The sequence below is a fragment of the Cupressus sempervirens genome, chromosome 6 (genome assembly GCF_028749045.1).
Source record: "Cupressus sempervirens isolate cs-2001-9-10 chromosome 6, ASM2874904v1, whole genome shotgun sequence".
Lineage (NCBI taxonomy): Eukaryota > Viridiplantae > Streptophyta > Pinopsida > Cupressales > Cupressaceae > Cupressus > Cupressus sempervirens.
In genome coordinates, this window is record NC_143123.1 from 509,338,771 (window position 1) to 509,363,563 (window position 24,793).

Sequence of the window (24,793 nt, forward strand, 5' to 3'; positions counted from 1 at the left end):
AGATGACAATGTAAGAAGAGCCAAAGTAGAAAGCCTTAGAGGAAAATTTGATCAAATGAGGATGAGAGAAGATGAAAATGTTGCAAAATATGTTGAAAGAATCAAGGCTAGTGTTAGTGCAATCAGAGCATCCAGAGGAGAAATCAAAGAAGAAATTGTTGTAAGTAAAGTTCTTAGAACTTTGTTTCCCATCTATGTAATCAGAGTATCTGCTATTCAAGAAAAGAGATGTGATCCAAATAACAAGATAGGCTTGGATGCCCTAGTAGGAAGATTGACAGCTTTTGAACTGGACAAATTTAACAACTATGTTCCTGCTTCCAAGAATATTGAGTTTGCATTTGAAGCTAAACTCTCACTTAAAGAAAAATGAAAGAAAATAAAAGATAATTAATCAAAAAATGAGGAAGAAACTAAAGAAAGTTTAGACAGTGATCTTGAAATTGTTGAAGCTCTACTTGCAAAGAAATATTCCAGGAATAGAGGAAGTACAAAGGTAAAATCCCTCTAATCTATTTTTCTTGTGAAGAAATTGGTCATATTGCTGCTAGGCATCCAAATAAAGAAAGGAAGAGAAGAAAAGCCACAAGTACAAAGGCAAGAAGGAATTCAAAGGTCACAAATCCTATAAAGACAAAGGTAAGAAAACTTGTTTTATGGTAGAAGATGCTGATAATAGTGAAGATGAAATAGTGTATATTGCTGTAAAAGATGAATCTGATGATGAAGGAGATAAGATGGCACTTGTCTCTCATGTTAACAAAAATGACACATGGATAATAGATAGTGGATGTTCTCACCAGATGACTGGAGACAAAACTAAATTTGAACATTTTGAACACTATGATGGAGGTAGTGTAAGGTTTGGGAATAATGAACCTTGTTGCATAAAAGGGAAAGGCCGAATCTAATTAACCAATGAACTTGTATGTGACAATGCCTATTGGGTTGAAGGACTAAAACATAATTTACTGAGTGTGGCATAGCTGAACAACATTGGATTCAAGGTAGAATTCATGAATGACAAGGCAAGACTACTAGATAACCAAGGAAATTTGATTGGATCAGGCAACCAAACAAAAGGTAACCTATTTTATCTTGATCTTGGTGATTGTTCATGTTTAATTGCTCAAGTAGAAGAAAGTTGGTTATGGCATAGAAGACTATGTCATGTAAACTTTGATAATATGATCAAGATTAGCAAACTCAGAAGAGTAAGAGGTCTTCCTAGTTTGAAGAAACCTGATGTTGGATTATGCAAGAATTGCCAAATTGGTAAAATGGGAAAGACTAGTATTAAGAGAAAAATCCATCAGTTAAAAGATGCTTTGGAAATTGTGCATACTAATTTATGTGGACCCATTGGAATAGAAACTTATAGTGGAGAAAAATTTTTCATTCTTTTTGTTGATGATTATTCTAGAATGATGACTGCCATGTATCTCAAAGAAAAATAAGAAGCTTTTGAGAAATTCAAATGGTATCTTGCTAGAGTAGAAAAGAAAATTGGAAAAAGATGGAAATGCTTAAGATCAGATAGAGGTGGTGAATTCATCTCAAATGAATTCAACAATTTCTATATTGAAAGAGGAATAAGAAGACCCCTAATACTCCTGAGCAGCATGGAATAGCTGAAAGAAGAAACAAATCTATTATGGATTGTGCAAGGACGCTAATGATTGAAAAGAATGTTGCTATCAAATACTCGAAGGAAGTTATCAACACCACAGTTCATACTTTGAACTGAGTTTAGTTGAAGAAGGACTCAAACAAAACTCCCTATGAACTATGGTATGATTACAAACCCAATGTAAGTTACTTGAAAGTATTTGGCAAAAAATGTTATATCTTGAAAGAATTTAGAAAAGGAAAATTTGATGTAAAAGGAAATGAAGGTATATTTCTAAGGTATTCCTACAGAAGTAAAGCATACAAATGTCTGGATTTGTCTACTCACAAAATCATAGAAAGTGCACGTGTGAGAATTGATGTGTTTGCAGAAAAGACTGAAGAAGAAAGCAAAAAGGAGCCAAAAAATTACAAAAGATTTGTCTACTATGAACTTGATACATTTCCAAACACATTTGACAAGAAGGAGACTTCATCTCTAAAGCTCTCAAAATCTCCATCAGTTACCGAGTTGCAGGAAGTGTAAACTGAGTCACAGGGACCCAAGTCACATTCAGAAGCTACCGAGTTAGTGCATACAGAGTCTAAAGAACCCGAGCCATAGATAGAAGGACCCAGGACAGAAGTTGAAATTCAAAATGAAGACAGTGAAGTTCATTCAAAAGTCAAAGAACCTGTATTAGCTAAATATGTCAGAAGGCATCATGCACTTGATCAGATAATTGGAGACAAATATGATGGAACAATGACAAGAAGCAAACTAAAAAGTACATGTTTACTTGTTGAATTTGAACCTAGAAGTGTTAAAGATGCATTGCAAAATGAAATTTGGATTGAGGCTATGAATGAAGAAATAGAACAGATAGAAAAGAATAAAACTTGGACTCTTGTACCTAGTCTTAAAGATAAAAATGTGATTGGTACAAAATGGGTATTTAGAAATAAGCTAAATGAAGATGGAAAAGTGTCAAGAAACAAAGAAAGGTTGGTATGTAAAGGCTATTCTCAAGAAGAAGGTATTGATTATGGTAAAAAAAATTCCCTTGTTGTAAGATTAGAAGGTGTTAGGACTTTACTTGCTTATGCAGCTCACAAAGGATTCAAAGTATACCAGATGGATATTAAATTTACATTCTTAAATGAAATTCTTAATGTCAACTTTCACTTGGCCTTCTTTGTCTAAGTATCATTTGTGAATATCACTTACCTCTTCTTATCTATCTTTCATCATACTTTAGTTCCTTTCTGATTGACATGCATTAAAGTCATTTCTTATCTCTTTGATTATCTTTTCCATACTAGTTGACACTTCAACTCCTCTTTGGTCCAATAATGATAGCAATACTATAGCTGGTCTTACCAGTAGGCTCTAATGGTCTCTAACTCTTTCTCTTTGATAGTTATGCCAACAATCTCCCCCTTTGGCATTGATGACAACATAAACACCATTTACACTAGTCGATACCTTAACACAATATTCATAATTTACAAAGTAAAATCTTTGGCTACAACATACTTAGAAAATAATAGCATGTTTCATTGCCTTTCTTCATCTTTATCTTCAACATCTCCCCCTGAGATAGTTAACTCCCTGTGGTGCTCCATCACTGTTTTTATTTTCTCATACTCTCTTTGCCACTTCTCCTCCTTGCTCCATGTCTCTCTTTTCTCCACACTTGTACTATGTTTACTTATCCCATGTCTTGACTTGCTTACTAGTGCTCACTTTCCTTCACTATCCTTCTTGTTGCTCCCCCTTTCATGGTTCTCAACTTACTATTTCTCTTTCTTTTTCTTTTCACTTCTCCTCTTTTCTCTCCATACTGCTCATGGTTCTTTACTTTACTTCTCCCCCTTTGACAACAATTCCAAAGGTCCATATCACTTTTATCTTTGTGACTACTACTCCTATGGAGTAGTCTCACTCGATCATCAATATAGTATAATCTTTGAAGATCATGGATTGATACTTGGCCTTTTTTTCTCTACTTTGGGCATGATAGGGTATCACCCATAACTTTCCTCTAAAATACTCAAAGTATCCCTTTGAAGTGGTTCTGTAAAGACACCTTCTAGCTTCTCCTTAGTTGGGACATATTCCAACCTAACCTCTTTTTCTTGCACTTGCTCTCTCAAAAAGTGACACTTAATAGATATGTGGTTGGTCTTTGAGTATATAACTGAGTTATTTTATATAGTGATGACACTTGTATTGACACAACTTATAACCACTGGTTCCATCACCTTTTCTTTAATATATTTCAACAATTATTTAATCCATACTATCTATGTATATTTTATTGCTACAACTACATATTCAACTCTATTGTCGATTGAGAGAGATAATTTTGATTCTTGTTGGCCTATGCTACTAATCTTCCTCCAAGAAAGAGTGCACCTCTAATTGTACTCTTTCTATCATCTATATTTCCTGCCTAGTCAACATCTATAAAGACACTAAATTCAAAGGTTCCTTTGTGAGAATACCATAAACCATATTCTTCATAACCCTTCAAGTATATGAAGATCCTCTTTAGAACAACTATGTTCAACTCTTTAGGATTATTAGAGAATATAGCCACTATCCCTACTTCTTGTGCAATGCCTGGTTTGTCATGCACTACTATACACTATAGTTTACTAATGATGGATCAATAAATAATTTCATTCATGTATTGACTCTCATCTTCTTTTGATAGTTTATAACTAGTCACCTTTGAGGTGCTCGTTGGTTTGGACTCCTCAAGTCCAAAGGTCTTCAAAATCTCCCTTACATACATTGTTGACTTATGAAGATTCCACCTTTTAATTGAGATACTTGCAATCCAATGAATAATTTTATCTTTCCAATCATGGACATCTCAAATTCTTTCTTCATCTCCTTAGAAAATTCCTTGCTCATTTTATCATCTCCTCTAAAGATGATGTCATCCACAAATATTTTTGCAATCAACAACCCAACTCTTATCTTCTTCTTTAGATAGATGTTGTTGTTATCACTTGTCCTTGAAAATTGAATCTTTATGAGATATGAGTGAAGTTTCTCAAAAAATGCACGGGGTGCTTATTTTAGTCCATACAAGTCTTTCTTCAACTTGCACACTTTGTCCTTTCCATCTTTTGATACAAACTTGTTCCTCAAGGACTCCATTCAGGAATGGAAAATTTACATCCATTTGATATACTTTAAATATTTTGTACGCTGGAAAATCTAGGATTATCTTGACTCCTCTAGCCTGGTCACTATGCAAAGGTTTCCCCATACTTTATTCCTTCTTCTTATGCATATCCTTTGCAAACAAGTCTAGCCATATTTTTCTTGAGTTGAGCAAGTGGAGAAGTCTTTTTCTCAAAGAATATAGTCTTTTGGGGCTCATAACCTGAGTATGTAATTGTTGGTAATAGAGCAATAGTAACTGTATTATTCAAAGTGAAGGAAGACACAAAGTTCCCTTCGCCATGGGTATTTGCTTGCTTTGTGAATGTGATAGCCTATTTGAAAACCTTATCAATGCTATTAATGTCTCTGGGTGGGAGCCTTCTTAGAAAAATAGAAGTTAATGAATCCATTGTTCCCAAATAGATTTGGATAGTAGCCTCTTGTGGTATAGTGTAAGGAAACTCCATTCTTTAATACATCCTATAGAAGCGATGATTAAACTGTGAAATAGTCTCTTGGAGATCCCTCTTAACTGAGATGAACTGATGATGTAGGATAGTTGGACCAAAATAGATCTTGAACGGTTCTAAAACCTTGCTCTCAAAAGAGTTCCAATCCCTTATTGATGTTGGTGGAAGATTAAGGTACCAATTGAATTCTGTTTCCCTCAAACTATAAGCGAAAAGGTGACATACCACATCCATACGCTGAATTTGGTTTTGATTACAGATTTCCTTAAATTTTTTAATATGATCTTCTATTGTTTGTGATTCTCCATAGATGAATCATGGGCAAAAAATTTCAAGATTTTTGGGCAATTAATGTAATGGACCAATTAGATTCAATGGTGAACTTTGGGTATTGAAGAAAGACATGGTGCATAATGATGAGAATGTGTGAAGTAGAATGTAAAGTGGATGATGACGATGAATGTGATGTGAATGGGTGGAGTTTTTGGTATCCCTTTATCACTATGATGCTTGTGAAAGTGACTGAGTTCTAGGAACTTGTGTTTATTTTGGAAAAGCACTCCTCTAAAGAAGTACACTTTCTAAAAATAGCGCTCCTGCACACCTAGTGCACCTAGTACACCTTGTGCACCTTCAGATAGTTCACAAGGAACTTTTTTTTCCCAAAAATTATAGAATTTTCCAACAACAACTTGGGTTTTTGAGCCGAATGGTTTTCAGGCCCTCCTTCTAGTGCCACTTTTGTTGAGCTGTCATTTTGCATGATGCTTAACAACATGAATCCTTTTGAACTCCTCCCTTGAAAAGTTGATTTGGGATGAACTCCAAGGTTTCGGGTGATCTTGTAACCTACTAGAATCTGCTTAGTTGAAGATAAATGTATTTTTTCATAAAGAGGCCTTTGCTGGTTCAAACTAGTTTTAAATAGGATGATCAATTTTCTTGTTGTTTCAAAATTAACCACAAAAAAGATATGCTTTTGGTATTTTCTATTTTTTTTAATGAATGCAATCTAACAATGCAACTATATGAATTCTGAATCTAACCAAGGGTTAGCAAAGCAAATAACAAAGATAAGGTAACGAGAGATGAAATAAAATAACATGAAAGGGAAATTTCTAACGGATATAAACCACGGGAACAACATGTCTGCAAGTTAAATCATTGAAAAGATTGGGTAGGAAACCAATGAAAGTAGGAGCAACACTTCCTCAAATCCACTGATGTAATCGTTGATGGAAACTTAGTAAAATCAAAAGATGTTTCACTTCTTATCAAATTGCAAGGCCACGAAAAGTGTAGTCATGTGAGACGAGAAGCTATGTAGGAACAAATGGGTGATCTCTTCTCCAACTCTGTACGTTAGTGGAATTTGTCAACACATGGAAAACACCATAACTAAAATATCGCACAATCAAATCAACACAACAAAAGTATTGGCTCCATTATTACCATGAACAAGAATCCACAAAAATAACACACTTCGACAAGAATAACTACACTCAAAATGAGATCACCAAAAACATATATTATTGCATCAAAATATCAACTTGGAATACATGTTACATTCCTAAATTTATAGGAAATTGTCTCCTTAATTTGTGTTGAGAGTGAGAGATCTCTTCATGCAAAAATATGCTTAAAACTAATAAAACAAATCTAATTATGTACAAACTGACTCTCTAAATGGTGCTAAAATAGGACTCCACCCTTGTTTATACCAATTAATGGGTGCATGAGCCTTTACCCATCTTAAAAAAAAGAAAGAAGTAGTAAACAAGAAGGAAGTTGCAAGAGGATTTGAGAGACACTGGAAGCTCTAAAAATGGAAGCTTGACATTCTTTGGGTGTTTCTAGGAGTTGAATTGCTGTCATAATACATTTTTGGTGCATGGAAAGCTCTAAATCAAGAACTAGCAGTTAACTATTGGTGCACCTCTATGAATAGTGCACCTTGCACACCTTGCCTACCTTTAGAGAATTTGTGCAAGGTGCTCAATTCACCAAAAAAATTAAAGTTCTCTGTATTGAAAATGGTTTCTGGGTTTTTCTCAGACGAGGGCAGACAAGGTCTAGGATCACTCTTGTGTACTTATTTTGCCCATTTTGATGATTCATACCCTCTTGATAGCCAAACTCTTTCATAGACTTGAACTCCTATCCGAAATCACAAGGCACATGTGACTCTTTTGAAGGTGAAGGTTGCTAGCTCAGGTGAGATTTCTATTGCTGCTAATAAAGAAAATGCTATGATAATCCGTGTACTTGCCCATTATGCACCACACCTTCAAGTTATGCACATCTTCATGCACTGTGAAGTCTATTCCTTGATTTTTTCTTCTCTTCAACTTCCCAATCCTTCTCGATCAAAGATCAGATGATCCAAATTATCGAAAATGATCAATGTTTGAAACTTTTTCGCATCTTTTTTTAACAAGATTTTCTAGGCATTTTTAACTAGCTTTTTTGGAGCTCTTCTACTCAAAATTTCAAGTTGAAACTTTCATCAGTCTCTAAAATTGGGAAGTTGAAGACTCACTATTTTAGAGGCTGAAATTAAATTTTTAGTTCTTCTTTTCAACGGTGTAAACGGTTTTGAATTTTGAGCTCTAGGTCAAAAGTTATGACCGCGACAAGTTAAGAATGCCTTTTATTTACACAAAGAAGCAAACATTAGTTATCTTATGCTGGAAAACCCAAAACAAACCCAAACTAACAAAAAACTTGGCCCAAAACACTAAAAAATAATTAGAACAACCAATTTCTCCCCAAAAAGCTTGGAATACAAAATAGCACACCTAGCGCACCCTTACAGGTGCACAAGGTGTGCTTGACGGTTGTTTTATGACCTTTTTATTGCAAATGTGCACCTTGGCACGTGGGCACCTTGATGAGGTGCACACATGTGTAGTTGTGCATTCTAGTTGCAAAGGGAAAAAATTGTCCTTTGTGTTTTTGTGTGTGCACCCTTATGTGCCTTCAGGTTTCTTATAAAAGGTGCACATGTGCACACCTTGGGAGGTGTGCACATGCACACCTTTCCTTAAGTGTTGATGCCTTAGGTTTTGGACCCAGTGCATACCCTTTGGAGGTGCACACCTACACATGTGCGCATCTCCAAAGGGAGATAAGTGCACACTTGCACATTTAGTGCACTTGCACACCTTGGATAGGTGCACATGTGCACTAGTGTACAAGTGCACATTTATGCACTAAAACACTTAAAATCTTCCAATTTTTCCTAGTTATATCACCCCATACTTGTCATGTAAGAGACTAGGACTTGATCTAGACTCAGGAAGAGTTCCAAAATGACCTAGGCCTCGAACCAAGGGTCTGGGAGACTAAAAATTTACTAGGGGATCCCCATTTCTAGGAGAAACGAGGCATGCACTGTGAAACCACAACACATAGAATCATCACCATGTTATCTAAAATTATTTGCAATGTTACAATGATATTAAACTTGAGCCAAAGATTTTGAGGTATTGTGTGTTATATATAAGTAGACATGGGAGAATAATAAGAAAGAAAACCACTTTTTCTTGCTAGAATTGGTGGATTTGGTCGAGAAATACAATGAAAAGGAACCAAACAGTGAGGTACACACTCATGGTGGTAACATTAGTAGCAAGAATATCGACAAATAATAATATTTGACTTAGTTTATCTAAAGCATCATGTTGGACATTTATTAGTTTATACATATATATTACTACTATTGTATGTTGCAAAATTGAGCAACAATTTTGATAAGTACATAAGACTTGAACTGCCAAGGATTTCTTCACTCCATCATATTATCCCTCTTGTGAAACAATTATAATATTTATGATTGATATCTAACATAAAAATCTATAATGACTTTCTCAACTAAATTGTTTGTTTATAGACATTAATGAAAGGTTTTAAGGTATAATTTTTTCCATTGATTAATACACGTAACTATAGATCTTATTAGGTGAAGTAAAATGGAGCAATTTAACTATATAATATAAGACCAAGCGATAAAGAAAATAGTTTTTTATTAAATAAATGGAAGACAAGTACAAGTCCTCTCTCATGTTGAGAGAGTTTGAACAATTGCATAAATTTATATGATGAATACATTGGATATTTATGGGTATTATAGGCACAATGCATTGCTTGCTTGATAACTAAGGTTATAGTTTGATTTATAATGAATACATTAGCCACAATAAATTGGCCAAAAAATTATTAACAACTGAAATGAAAAACATATTTCTTAGAAGATACATAATTAAAAATAATAATTGGACAGGAGATTGGGAATTTTATGTGACTATTAACAATCACTTTCAAGCACTCCTTGAGATTTTTGGAATCGCTCCCATGTAGAATCAACATGGCTAGGAGCACCCTTGGTTGGATAAGAAGCTTCCATGGCAATGCCACATAACCCTTCTTTAGGAACACCACCACCTCTCTTCATTCTAATGTATCCATCTTCTCCCCAGTTAGGCCCCCATGAGTTCCTAACAATCCAATAATCTTTTCCATAGCCTACCACTGCCACTCCATGGTCCAACTCTGTGCCACATTCTCCATTGAACACTCCCTGTATAACATAATACAATGAATAAGAAAAGAAATCTATTGCTTGCAGAGATTTATTGTATTGTCTATAACAAAGAGTATTCACTCACCTTTGAGTAGAATTGAAAATCAGAGCCACTTGCTTCAATTGCAACAGACACAGGTTGGTTAGCCACTGCTTTCTTCAAAGCTTCCTCATCATTAGAAGGCACATCTTCATACCCATCAATAGTTACAGCAGGAGAGTGAGCCTACATCATCAAAACAAAATAATAAGATACATTAAAAAATATGGTTTTCATGTGAAATGCAAGAGAATGGGTGATCACTTTTAACCTTGCTAAAAATTATGGTGATCACAATTTGATAGGACCATCTATGTACCTTTTTTTAATTAAAAAAATAAAATAATAAATATACATAAATTTTGGTAGAGCTTTGTACATATAGAGAGAAGGGTCTTCCCTCAATCTTCTGGCTCAAATTAAACTGTAACAACATGTTGTGGTCAACATGTAATTTTTTAATGGAGATCAACACATGAACAATCTAAAATCTTCCCAATCCTCTCATAGCTTAGAGGGCTTACTCTATTTCAAAGTAGAAGCCCTATAAGTTGAAGATACAAAATCTTTGTACAAAAATGAACAAACAATATGCTACATAAACTACTTTCATATAGATTTAAAACATAAGATGATAACAAATCTTAATCATTGAAAAAGTGAATTGACACCTTCCTATTATATAAAGCTTACATAACTTTCAAATTGTTAAACCAATATGTTATCTAAGTGAAATGAAAATTTACTACCTACACTACTTTTATATAAATAAAACATAAATGACTCATTATCTTAATCATAAAAAATTATGAAGTGATACCTCTCTATTATGCAAAGCTTACATGTATAACGCAAGGAGCAATTTGATATATGCATTTAATTTGGATAGTTGTTTTTCTCATGTTAGTCTCTTCCTAGTAATAAAGTTCTTGGTAATAGATAATAATCCTCAATCCCCTCAATATAATTATTTACCTTGCAGTGTCCTTGTTCAGCCTCATATGGATATATCTCTTCTTTACCAAGACCCCCATTATGTGCTATGAATTTAAAAGCGTCTTGCATCAGCCCTCCATTGCAGCCTTTGTTGGTCTCAGTGTCACAATCTACCAATTGTTGTTCTGACAAAGAAATCAACTTTCCTGTCTTGATTTGGTTTATGCCTTCCACTGCAGCCACCGTAGAAAATGCCCAACAACTCCCTGCAATAAACCATTCAGTTGCTTACCTCAGAAGATATTATGATTGATAATGGCTAAGAAATAAAAATAAACAGCAAATTCTTGCAATAAACTGTCATTTGTAATCACATCTTTCTTTCTCTTATCAATGATCTATTATGAAATCTATTTCAATGATATCATGTAATGTAATGGCAAAGTCTATTTTAATAGTTGTTTTAAAACAAATCAGAAATCTTTTATATATATAAAAATTTAAAGCGAAGACAATAACAACTTAAAGAAAGAAAAAACCTTTTAAAAGAGAGATAGATATGAAAGGAAGGCACCAACTTCCTAAAAAAATGTAAGGCACAACTCAAAGACAAGGAAAAACAACCTTCCAAAAGAAAGACAAACAGCCTTCCAAAAGAAGCAAGCACAACACAAGACAAAGACAAATATTTCCCAATATAAACCAAGATACAAATAACCCTAAAGTAACATAATAACTACAACTAACTTGTTCCCATGAAATTACGATCTTACCACACTGCCCTTGATCTTTAACAGGTGCAACAGCTCCCTTGACTCTCCAATCAACAGAGCGTGGCAGGTGAGTTGCAGTGCGATACATAAATGAAGTTAGTTCTCTAATCTTGCTGTGCCTCTTCAGCTTGGTTGCCAAATGCATCACCTTGAATTCATCATTGCTCAGATCTGCAAACTTATTCAGCCTCAACTGATAAGACAGATTCTTCTTATTCACCATATCAATATACTTCACGTTCTCCTTAAACACATGAAACTTCCTTGGGTTCTTGCTCTCAATGATATCTCTGGTCTTTCCATGAAAGACTGCCCATTTCTCATAAAGACGACGAAGGCTTTCTTCTGACTTGATATCATCTTCTGTAAAGCCAGGACTATCCTTGTCCCAAACATTGCCATTTGCCCTCATTGTTAACCCCAATAAAACCACCAAAAACATGAAAAAAACCATTTTCGCCATGATTGCTAGGTTCTCCTTTTTCTACAAGGCTTGAAGTTGAATTGACGAGAAACTCTGTAGGCTCAAATGGTATTTATAAGAAGATTTTTGAAGTTCTAGTGGCGTACAAGCCAAAATGATTGAGAGCAATTAATGTATCTCAGATACCCATCATCATAAAACTTGTATAACAAATACCCATGATCAATAAACTTGTATAAAGAATACCCAAAATCATATTTCTTGTATAACAAATACCCATAATCATAAAACTTCCTGCAACAGATTTCTCCCACTTTGAATTATTGTTGAGACTAAAGTGTTGACGAAGAAAGCATTTTTATAAAGAGTTCTACGCTTTTTCTATTGAGAGAGACCAAACAAGGCAATTACGTACGTTTTTATCAAGATCATGCAAACACGCAACTTTCTACCAGATGAGGAAAGATCTTTACTACACGATATCAATGGGCAGAAGGCTAGTTTTTCATGCTATTTCACATTTACTTTTTTGTATTCTCGAAGATTTTGGCTTGAATTTGAGACGACCCACCAACACCAAGGACAATAAAGAACTGAGATCACTTGTGTGACGCCAATAGATCTTCGCTGGGTTACGATAAGATGTAATGATACGTGTTCATCGAAAGTGAAATATAGGGCATCTTGGGGAGTTCGGTGCCTTCAAGGAAAGAGAGCCCACAACCCACCTTTAATTCTATTGGCCTTTCCAAGATTCAAGATGGACAATAGGGAGGGGAATCCTTGTTCTAGTAATGGCCAAATGGCATATTCATGTTTGGTTTGATTTGGTTTTAGGGTTTACATGAACATATGATTTCATTATAATCGTGTTGTAATATGTGGTTGGGTTAGTTGCTATTGGAGTTTTCAAAATTTTAGATGAAGAAAGGGATCTTGAGATTTGGTTGAATATATATATTTCAATATAATTATGTTATAATGTGTTGTTAGCTTTTTTCTATTAGATTTTCTAAGATTCAAAAGATAAAGTAAGAAACGAATCTTGTATTCTTGTAGTGGTGGTGAAATGACATTTTCATGTTAGTTTTGATTTAGTTTTGGACTTAAATAATATTTTTATTATATAATTATGTTATTACATGTGACTATTATTTTCTATTAGACTTCTCAAGATTCATGGAACAAAATCTTGTATTCTTCATGTTTGTTTTGATTTGATTTTGGGTTTGTATAATGTTTTAATGTAATTATGTTATAATATGTGTTTTTGATATCTTTTATTGGAATTTTAGATATTCACAAAGGAGAGAATAAAATCTTGTATTCTTGTAATAGTGAAATAACATAGTCACGTATATTTTATTTGGTTTTGGGTTTATTTAATATAATGTTTCAATAAAATTATTTCATGATAAGTAGCATACTTTTTTTGTTCACTTTAGATTCTTTCTTGATTTGAGTTTATTCAACATTTATTCTCATTTATCTATATTCTTATACAATTATCGTTATCTATTTAATGTGTAAAATTTTTAAATATTCATACTATTGGTGTAGATCTCTATACTTTTAACTCTTGATCACGAGACTCAATATTCTCTACCCTAGGTCATTCCATAGCGTGTCAGAGTATTTTTACACAATGTGAATTTGAGTCAAAATTCAATGTTTTAAAATTCAAGAGACCAACTCTCACTAATTCCTCATTACCATTGGATTGGTACACCTATATGACTTTGTTGTAACTCTATATGACTTTTGTGTATTATAGTTATATCGACATATAATAGTATGCCTATATGATTTTTAAGTTAATAGAAACTTATTTGACCAATGTTTCCTATGCATTAGAATATTCCCAAGCATGTGTGTGCAACTAGTTTATGCAACGTATGTAAATGTGTGTGATACTACAAATCTATGTACATGTGAAACATAAACTGTTAGCCCCTTTTTAAGGATGCATAAATTTTTTGAGCAAATTGATGAAATTATGCTCAGGATTGGATGTAACTGGTAAATTCATTATAGCCCTATTCTAAGTGTTGAAGATGACCCTCGATTAGAAACCCGTACTTTTGTTATATTTTTGCTTTACCTTTTTATAACTTAAAAATGAGTCACCTTGTCATAGGAAGGGGGACTTTGTTTCACCTAGCAAAGAAACCTTTTCATTTTAAGCCCATGGTCTTGTTTCTAAATGTTTTTCCTAAGATCACATATAGGTCTTTTCTTGCAAGGCTATTATATTTTCCTAGGTAAATATCTTTAAAAGTTTTGGAAATTTTTGATAAAATGCTTTACCTAGGCCCAATGATATTGTTTAACAATTATTGTTCTCCTTAGCCATGTGGCATTCTTCTTTTTGGTCAAATATACTGCAAAAAAATTGGCAGACCCACCACAATTATTTTTCTTGATCATCGGATCAAAGTAGATCACACAGTTGTCACATTGTCATTATGAAAAGGTGCATGTTCATCAACCAATGTGATAAAGCATTTGAAAGACACATGTCCCTGAAGGCTTTTGCACCAATAGTCAGATCAAAGAAGGTCCAACAATGATTGCATTGTTGCTACCAAAAGATGTTGGGAACTCACTTAACATGACATAGTGACCTTGTGACATGTGTCCAAGGTGGGACCAAAGGAAGTGAAAAGCATAGTAGTTTCATACGTATTTTGATGAGCACCACATGTTAAGATCTTAGACAGTAAGATTGGCCATGAGGAGCATGCATGAGGATAAATCTAGATGGTTTGATATCAATTCATCCAGTGGTTGTCACATTATTTCTATTAAGACTTGCAAGGTTCTTAGCTATCGCGACAATGCAAGAATGTGACGTGTGTCCAATGGGAGATAGTTTGATTAGAAGGCAGTAAGCGAGTAATCATTTTCTAGCAGTCAGATCAAAGATGATCCAAAAGTGGTCACTTGGTCACTATCAAAATATGCACAACACTTAACCAATGCGATAAAGCAACTATGAGACATGTGTCTCATGTGATTTTTTCAAATGAAGTAATCTTATTATTTTTTGACCATTAGATCATGGGAGATCTATGGTGGTCACTTTGGCACCATGGAAAATTGAATGTTGCTTTCTCAACGTGACAATGCAACCTCGTGACACATGTCCTAGGTGGGGCCTAATGGTAACAAAGGGAAGGAGAAGCTTGCAATAAATAAACAATCAACAAATGTCATACATGAGGCAACTATAAAACCATGTAAGATAAGTTAGGTGTTTGTTCTTGAGCATTCGATCTGATCATGATCCAACAGTTGTCACTACGGTGTTATAAGAAATTGTAGGATCTTTAGCCAATGCAACATTGTGACACATTGACACACATCTTGGGTGGTCCCAGTCTCAGAAGTTTGTTGCTTGATTCCTAAAGTATTCAATGTAATCAAATCTAACAAATTTTTCCTTGTCGCTATGACAAGTTGTGGAATTTTTACTCATCGCGACATTGTGACATGTTGATGCGTGTCCAAGATGATTCAAAAGACAAGGGATTGTTGGAGTTAATGTTCCAACAGTAGTCAAAATAATTATTACACATGTGCAAAACCTTGTTGAGTTGCTGCCAACCCAAGTTTAGTTTAGGTATGAGTCAAAAAGTTCTAGTTTGAACCAACTTCTTATTGTAGATATGTTGAGTTAGGTGTCCATAAGTTTTAGTTAGTTGTCAAGTTTATGAGTGTGTTGTTAATCATGAAGTAGTTTGTTGTCATTCTAATTAGTAATCATTTAGGAATGTTGTTGGGTCAAGCCATTGTATAAATTTGCATCTATTATTCAATAAAATTAAGCTGAAAGTTTTTTCTCTCTATTTTGTTTCTGTTGTTCTATTTTTCCAATAGGGATGGACTGGGATGCCAAGGTGGGGTACAATTTGTTAAAATATTTGGAATAAATGTGGGGGGGCGGGGGGTAAATATATTATCCAAGGTCTAGATGTACTAATTGAACAAACAATAACTTAAACAACTTGAGATCTTATCACTATATATCTTGGTCTCTACAGTCAACTTTTAGTAACATCAACTCTAGATGTCCACTGTCCTAAATATAACAAACTTGCAGAATGTAAGCATTAGTCAATAAAACATCATAAATAACATCCACACAAGTTTGACACTAGGATTTAACATGGAAACACAATTTGGAAAAAACCACTAGCAACATGTCACTAATTTTTACTCTTCTGAAGTGAGCTCTATTTGGAGCCAGCCCTGTTAAAGGTTACAAAATACATTGTTAAATATGACCTTGTTAAGGATTGAATCACCTTGTTAGGAGTGTCCTTGTTAGAGGAACATTCCCTTAGAATGTCATCCTATTAGAGTATTTACATATGACTATTAGGTCAACCTTGATTAAAGGATTTCAAATACTATTTACAATGGTTAAAAAGTAACATCAGGGTTTTGATCTATTATGTGCAACTCACTTTGCATGTACAAATCTTAGTTCAACTCATAAAATGATTCACTATTTGGTTTCCATTGTCATATCAATCTCTTATTCACTTGGCAACTCTTCAAGCAATCACTCTTCTCTTCTTCACCTCTTCTCAGCATTCTTAGATTCACCAGTCAATAACATCAGCAACTACTCTCTTAGTTCAACTCATAAAATGATTCACTATTTGGTTTCCATTGTCATCTCAATCTCTTATTCACTTGGCAACTCTTCAAGCAATCACTCTTCTCTTCTTCACCTCTTCTCAGCATTCTTAGATTCACCAGTCAATAACATTAGCAACTACTCTAACTCTATACTCTTTCTAGTCTTTTGTTGCTTAAACATCACCATAGATCTTAGGGTTTATGATAAGATTCATCATATACAATGAATTTGATTACCATTTTGTTTATCCTCTTCTTTTATAGAAACTTCTCTTAGAATCTATTCCTTAGGTCGTTTACCTAATCCTCTCTTGGCATTAAATTAACTCATTGATCTTTATCTTCAATATGCTTTCCATATTCTAAGAAATCAACTTAGTAAGCTGGAAATTATGATTTCTCATAAAATGTTAAAATATTGTTCCTTGACCAACATTGTATTTTGACACTTGGTCATCACTTGATTGCTACTAAATTTCTTGCTCAACACATACATTGTCACTGGGTCGATATTGATGCTCGGTCAACACTAGTTCTACTCGGCTTGTTCTAGTGCTTGGTCGACACTAGCATCAGTTGACATGTACTTAAAATTCTTTTATCTTCTGCTCTTTTTCTTGATCAAGCCTATGCATTTGATTTGTCTTTGTTCACACTTTCAAGACTTCAGCATTATTGTCTTATCCACTTGTAACATGATTTGAACAATCAATCTATCTTGTCAAATTCCAACTAATCAAGTGTCCATTTGTAGTTTCCTCTTCATAACTTGACCTATCCTCTAGATAATTTTGTTATGAACAACCTCTCATATCCTCTTCATCAATCAACTAGATATGACACTTAGATCATATAGAAAAATGTCTTACCAATAGGTTTGACATCAATGAAAATATAATAGTTGTTCCAATTGTAGTTTCCAACAATCTTCCTCTTTGGCATTGATGGCAACACCTCAAGTTACCATGCAATCCAAAAAATTTATTGTCTCAAGCAACACCCTCAATGTATCAAACCTTCATCAATATCCTTAGTTTCATTCTGATTCTCATATCTATAACTCTGATATGTATGAACTCCCTCTTAGTAATCTCTCCCTCTTGAATAGATATCTCTTCCAGCTTTCACTATTTCCCTCTTTCATTTTCTTGTGGTAACTAGATAATCTCTCCTTCTTTGACAAAAATGCCAAAGACATCTTTAACTCTTGCATATTTTCATACAAATACCTTCATATCAGTTCTGAATTCATCTTCATCTATCATCTTTGTATGAATGATTTTGTCCTTCTTTTTTACTACTACCTTCGAAAACTCCTAAAGTAGAATTGTCTACATCAATGTGTAAGATAGTTTGATCAACACATTTGATGCAAAGCACCATCTTTGCTTAAGTATCTTTGTCTAGGGGAATCACCCCTAATTTACCTCTAAAATATCCATGAGAATCTTTAGGTAAATCTTTAGTGAATATGTCAACGATTTTCTCTTTAGTGTTCACATACTCCAATTTTACTTCTTTGTCTTGAACTAGCTCTCTCAAGTAATGATACTTGATATCAATAGGATTTTTCTTTGTGTGCATTATAGGATTCTTTGATATGTTAATAACACTTGTGTTATCACAATAGATAACCATTGGATCAGTAATTTCTTCCTTCATTCCTTTCAACAATTGCTTGATCGATATGATATTTAAACAATTCACTGTAGCTGCCACATACTTAGCTTCAACTATTGATTGGAAAATGCATTTCTATTTCTTGCTTGTCCATGAAATTAGTCTCTTTCCTAGAAAGTATGGACCTCCACTTTTTCTTTTTCTATTGTCAATATTTCTTGTCTAATCAGAATCAGTGAATACCTTCGGTTTAAACCTATCATTCTTCTTGTAATAAAATTCATAGTCTTTTATTCCTTTCAGATATCTCTGTATCATTTTCACTACCATCATATTGTTTTCCTTAGGACTTGCAGAAAATCTCGCAACTATCCCAACTGCTAATGCAATATCAGGTTTTCTATGAACAACATATTGTAGTTTTCCAATCATTGATCTGTATAATGTATAGTTCACACCAATAGAGTCATCATTCTTAGATAATTTGTGTCCAATAAACATGGGTGTACTAACTAATCTTGAATCTTCCATGCCAAATTTTTTTAGTATCTCCCACATATATTTGGATTGAGTTATGGAGATACCTTGCTTCATTTGATATACTTGTAAGCCAACAAAGAATTTGATCCATCCAAACATTAACATTTCAAATTCCTTCTTCATTTCATCAGAAAATGATTTGCATAATCTTCCCTTGCCTCCAAATGTGATATCATCAACAAGAATTTTAGAATACAATACCTCATTGTTCTTGTCAATCTTCAAGTACAGATTATTGTTATCATTTGTTCTTGCAAAACCAATCTTCACCAAGTAGCTATGCAATATTTCATACCATTCTCTAGGGGCTTGTTTCAATCCATATAAAGCTTTGTGCAACTTACACACCACATTTTTTTTGCCAAGATCCACATATCCTTCAGGTTGAACTTCTATGTATACTTCTTTTTAAAATATCCCATTCAAAAATGTAGATTTGACATCCATTTGATATACCTTAAATCCTTTATAAGTAGAATATGCAAATAGTGTTCTAACTCCTAGTCTTGCTATAGGGGAATTTTTTCCCTATAATCAACACCTTCTTCTTGTGCATATCCTTTGCATACCAATCTAGCCTTGTTTCGTATGACCTCACCATTTTCATTCAACTTGTTCCTAAATACCCACTTTGGTCTAATAATATTTTTGTCTTTAGGTCTAGGTACCAGTTTCCATGTTTTGTTATTTTCAAATTTCTCAATTTCTTAATGCACTGCTTGTATCCAATCCTCATTCTCCAAAGCGTCTTTTATAGATTTGGGCTCAAACTCACAAAGTAAGCATGTATCACTTTTGAGCCTTTTTCTTGTCATAACACTAGATTATTTATCTCCATTATTTTGTTCATGTGTGTGATCTCTTCTCACGTATTTTTCTAAACTAGGCTATTTTCTTCAACAGTTCATCTTGAAAAATAATTTCAAGCTCTCTCTCTCTCTCTCTCTCTCTCTCTCTCTCTCTCTCTCTCTCTCTCTCTCTCTCGTTTTGGTTTTGGTTTATGTTCTACATGCTTGGCATTATCTTCCTGATGTTTGGCTTCCTTTGTTTGTGACTCAAAGTCATTTCTCTATTGCTCAACAACTGGGTATTGCAACTCAACATTCCCAATCTGTTGTAGATTTGCAACTTTTTTTCTTGCTTAGGTGCCAGAGTGCTAGGAGCACTGCCATTCACATATATGAATGAACTGTAGTCTATAGGTTTTTTCTTGCATTCAACTTCACTCTTCTCTGTATATACATCAACTTTCACATTGGCACTTTCCACAACTTTTTTAGTGTTAGAGTTCAAACACTTATAAGCTTTTCTCTTAGTGGAATATCCTAGGAGTATACCTTCATCACTTTTAGCATCAAGTTTTCCATTCTGTTATCTTTAAGTATGTAACATTTGCTTCCAAAAACTTTGAAATACTTCACATTAGGAGAATATCCATACCATAATTCAAAAGGTGTAGCATTTGTACCTTTCTTGACTTGTACTCTATTTAGGGTATAAACAATTGTACTTACAACTTCTCTCCAATATTTTTGTGACACATTTTCCCCCATTATTAATGTTCTAGCACAATCCATGATTGATCTATTTCTCCTTTCAACTATTCAATTTTGAGGAGGGGCCCTGGGTGTTGACATCTTTCTTTTGATTCCTCTGTCATTGCAGATAATGTTGAACTCATTGGAAATGAATTCACCAGCTTTGTTAGATCTGAAGCATTTCAAACTCTTCCATGTCTCCTCTTCAACTCTGGCCAAATACCAGGTTAAATAACTAAAAAGCATCAGACATTTCTTTAAGGAACATCACAATCATCATTTTATTGTAATCATCAACAAATAGAATGAAATAATAGTCTCCATAATCGCTTTGAACACCAATAGGTCCACATAAGTTAGTATGAACCAATTCCACAATATCATCATATGAATATGTTTTTCTCTTGAAAGTAGACTATGTCATTTTTCTTAGTCGATATTGTTTACACATAGCATTATTAGGTTTCTTCAATTTTGGCAAACCTCTTACTCTTTTCATTTTACTAATGCTAACCAAATTGTCAAAATGTATATGACATAACCTCTTGTGCCATTACTAAATATCTTCATGTTATGCAAATAGACATTACTCATTAGATAAATCTACATAGAATAAGTTACCTCTTGTTTAAACACCACTTCCAATTAGTTTATCATCATCATAAAATATTTTGGCCTTTCTATGATGGAATTCAACTTTGTAACCTGATTTGTTTAACTATGAAACACTCAACAAATTATAGTTAAGTCCTTCAACCCAATAAAAATTGTCACACTTGATCTTATCAATCAATTGTATTGATCCTTTACCTTTCACAAGACATGGACCATCATTACCAAATTTAACATAGCTACACTTGTATGGTCCAATGTTCTCAAATTTACTTCTATCAGTAGTCATGTGATTTGAACAACCACTATCAATTATCCATCTATTACTTTTATTCACATAAGAAAATAATGAAGTTTTCTCATCTTCATTAGAATCTTCTTTTTATTCATCATTACTTTCAGACATAGTATCAATTTCTTTTTTAGCAATATAACAATATTTCTTACCTTTGTCTTTTTAGTCCTTTTTTCTTCTTGTTGTCTTGGTCATCTCTTCTTTCTTTGTACTTTCTTTCCTTTCTCTCATCCTTGTCTTCTCTATCAGGACATCTTGCGGCAATGTGATCAACTTTGTTACATGAAAAACATATTTTAGGAAGTTTACCTTTGTATTTTCCTTTCCCTCTTTTAAGTCTTCTAGCCATCAATGCATCAAGTTTATCAAGTTCATTATTAGAAGTATCATTGCCACATTTTACATGTTTTCCTTTTCCTTTCTTGCTAAGAACCAATTGTGATTTAAAAGCTAATTCAATAGTAGTAGTAGTGTAATTATCAAAATTAGACATCTCAAAAGAAATAAGACTACCAATCACACCTTCCATAGTTAGTTCATTACTTGGTATACATCTTAGTTCTTATATTGCAGAAACCCTAATAACATAAATAAGAAGTAGAATTTTCAATACCTTGTTGATTATTGTTTCATCCTTAATCTTTCTGTTGGCACCTCAAATAGCATTGACAACCTCTTTGATTCATGCACAATACTGAACTACGTTCTCAACTTTTGTCATTCTCATTTCATCAAAATTTCCTCTTAAACTTTCTGATTTGGCTCTCAAGACATTGTCATCTCCTCCATATATGGTCTTTAGTTTATCCCACATTTCCTTTTCATTCTTGCAATATTTTATGTAATCAAACTTAGCATAGCTTAGGGCTGAATCAATCTCCAACATTTCTTGATTGTGCTCTTGATTCTCTTTTAGTTGTTTAGCAGAAAAAGGGATTGTTGTTATATTCACATATGGATTGTTTAGAAAGTCTAGTGCAACATCATCAATACTAGCTATATGTAGCCTCATCAAAATTTTCCATACATAGAAAGATTCTCTTTGTTCAACTTTGGTACCTCCTTTTTGTACTTCATGATCTTTAGCTTTGAGTACCTTCAAAATTCTCTCTACAAGAACCATGCTCTGATACCAATTATTAGAATATTTAGAATAACTGAGAGGGGGGTGAATTATTTATCCAATTTCTAGATGTAAAAATTGAACAAACAATAACTTAAAAAACTTTAGATCTGATCATTCCATAGCTCAGTCTCTACAGTCAAGTTTTGGTACCATCATCTAGTTGTCCAGTAGATCCTAGAAATAATAGACTTGAATAATGTAAACATTAATTAGTAAAACATCATAAGTAACATCCACACAAGTTTGACACAAGGACTTAATGTGGAAACCCAATTTGAAAAAAACCACTAGCAACATGTCACTAATTTTCACTCTTCTAAAGTGAGCTCTGTTAGGAGCCAACCCTGTTAAAGGTTACAAAATATATTGTTAAATGTTACATTGCTAAAGGATTTAATCACCCTGTTAGGAGTGGCCTTGTTAGAGGAATTTAGAACATTCCCTTAGAATTGAAATGAGATTGTTAAAGTGAAGAAGAATGATGAAACCTATCATTGAACAATCATTATTTTGTCACTGATGTCAAACCTGCTACTTGTTGGTGAGACAATTGCTTACTTTGGTATGAATGCTATCATTTGATTGATTGATGAAGAGGATTTGAAAGTAAAGGATAACAAGAGAACCTAGAGAAAGGTTGATTTATTTGGTGTATAAAAGGAGCACAAAGATCAAGCAAGACATTGATGATATAGTGTATTGTTTATCTACTTAAGGCTATAATGAAAGGATACTTGAGAAAAGACTAGAAGGAGGCTAAGTAAAGAAATGTGTCTGCCAATTTTGACTGAGCAAATAGTGGAAGCTAAGAAAGTCAGTGCAAGCCGAGTAGAAAGTTAGTCAAAGTCAAGCAATAAGTTTAGTATGTGTTGAGCAAAGAGAAATCTAGTTGGTCCCGAGTGAAGAAAGTTAGTATATGTCAAACACCAATAAAGACTTAGTGTATGTCAAGCACCCTAGTGTTGGTCAAGCATCAGAAGACATTGTTTGCCAAGAAAACAAAATGTTATTATCAAGTGACAATAAAATGAATTAGATCGAAGACTTAATGAATTTGAGTTGACAAAGTTGATTTCTTGAATTTTGTGAAGTGTGTGGAAGATAACTATGATGAGATTGTGTCATAGAACTCAAGATTTAAACCATTTTGAGATGAATTCAAAGAGGATTATAGAGGAAGTCTCTAGAAGGGGATAAAATGGAAAAGCTGAGAGATTTAATGAATCTAACCTAACCCTAGAATGTATGATTGTGGTTAAGCAGAAAAAGATTTAAATTCTCTATATAAGGAGATAGCAGGCCAGAAGCAACTGTGTCATGTGCAAGAACCTAATAAAGACAAGAAGTCTAGGGTGTTGCTTCATATGGTGGTCGAAGGAGAAGAGTCTACAGATGGCATACTAAGAAAGAAGGCTCAAGGAGATGAATGTTTGAAAGCTAAACAAGCTGTCAGAGACAAAGAGGCTAAATGCCAAGAAGAATGGAGGACTGAATATGAGATCTATAATTTGCAAGTGAGTTGTTTTATTATTAGATCAAGTCATGTTGGTACTCTTTAACAATTGTATCAGTCAAGATAAATCCTTTGGACTAAGGTTGACCTAACAGCCATTAGTAAATCCTTTAATAGGGTGACATTCTAATAGAATGTTCTAAAAGTCCTCTAAAAAGGCTTACTCCTAACAAGTGATTGAAATCCTTTAACCATATCACATTTAATAATGTGCATTATAACCTTTAATAGGGTTTGTGATGAGCCTAGTTTATGGTTTTTTGGTTTAAGACTCGTATTTCATGAGTTTCTCATAAGCAATATTCATACTCTATGTTTTTATGCTATGCTTATGTGTGTATTTGATACTTTTAAGACTAAAGGAATATGCTAAATATATAGAGATTATGTGGTTATGTATGATGAAATCTAGTATTCTTTCCATTCTACATTAATGGGGTAGTGTTCCTATAGCCATGTGATGAGGATAATGCTAAAGTAGGGAAAAATGTATTATGAATCTTTATCTTGGGTTTGTGTTGCAATTTTTGTGCGCGTTAATATCTTGTAGAAAAGGATAAGGCAGTGAGCAAAGAAGACTCAACATCGAAGTGGCATCATCAAGACAACAAACTACTTTCAAGATTCATGATGGCTACATTATTTCTAGTCAGTGGTGCTTGTTGTTGTACACTAAGTCAATTCATTCAATGGTTGTTTTGGAGGAAATCCAATAGTCCTGCATTCCTATATTTCTCTGTATTTGAATTTGGTTTACTCCTACATTAAATGTTTTTGTTTCTCTTATAATTGAAAGTTTTTGTATTCCTAAATGGGAGGATCCTAGCTAGTTATTAGGAGTTCCATTTTCTAGTTGTTCATAAATAAGCTAGATTTCATAATTCTTAA

General features: G+C 33.7%; 1 protein-coding gene across 1 annotated transcript; it reads right to left on the bottom strand.

Moving 5' to 3' along the window:
* Positions 1-9,267: 9,267 nt before the first annotated feature.
* On the bottom strand, positions 9,268-12,099 carry LOC149553257 (vignain-like). Its single transcript, XM_089788724.1, has 4 exons — positions 11,591-12,099; positions 10,857-11,083; positions 9,927-10,067; positions 9,268-9,838 (listed from the first exon to the last, which is right to left on the bottom strand). The coding sequence occupies exons 1-4, from the start codon at positions 12,051-12,053 to the stop codon at positions 9,566-9,568; spliced, it is 1,104 nt and encodes a 367-aa protein (XP_089644850.1). The 5' UTR covers positions 12,054-12,099; the 3' UTR covers positions 9,268-9,565.
* Positions 12,100-24,793: the final 12,694 nt, after the last annotated feature.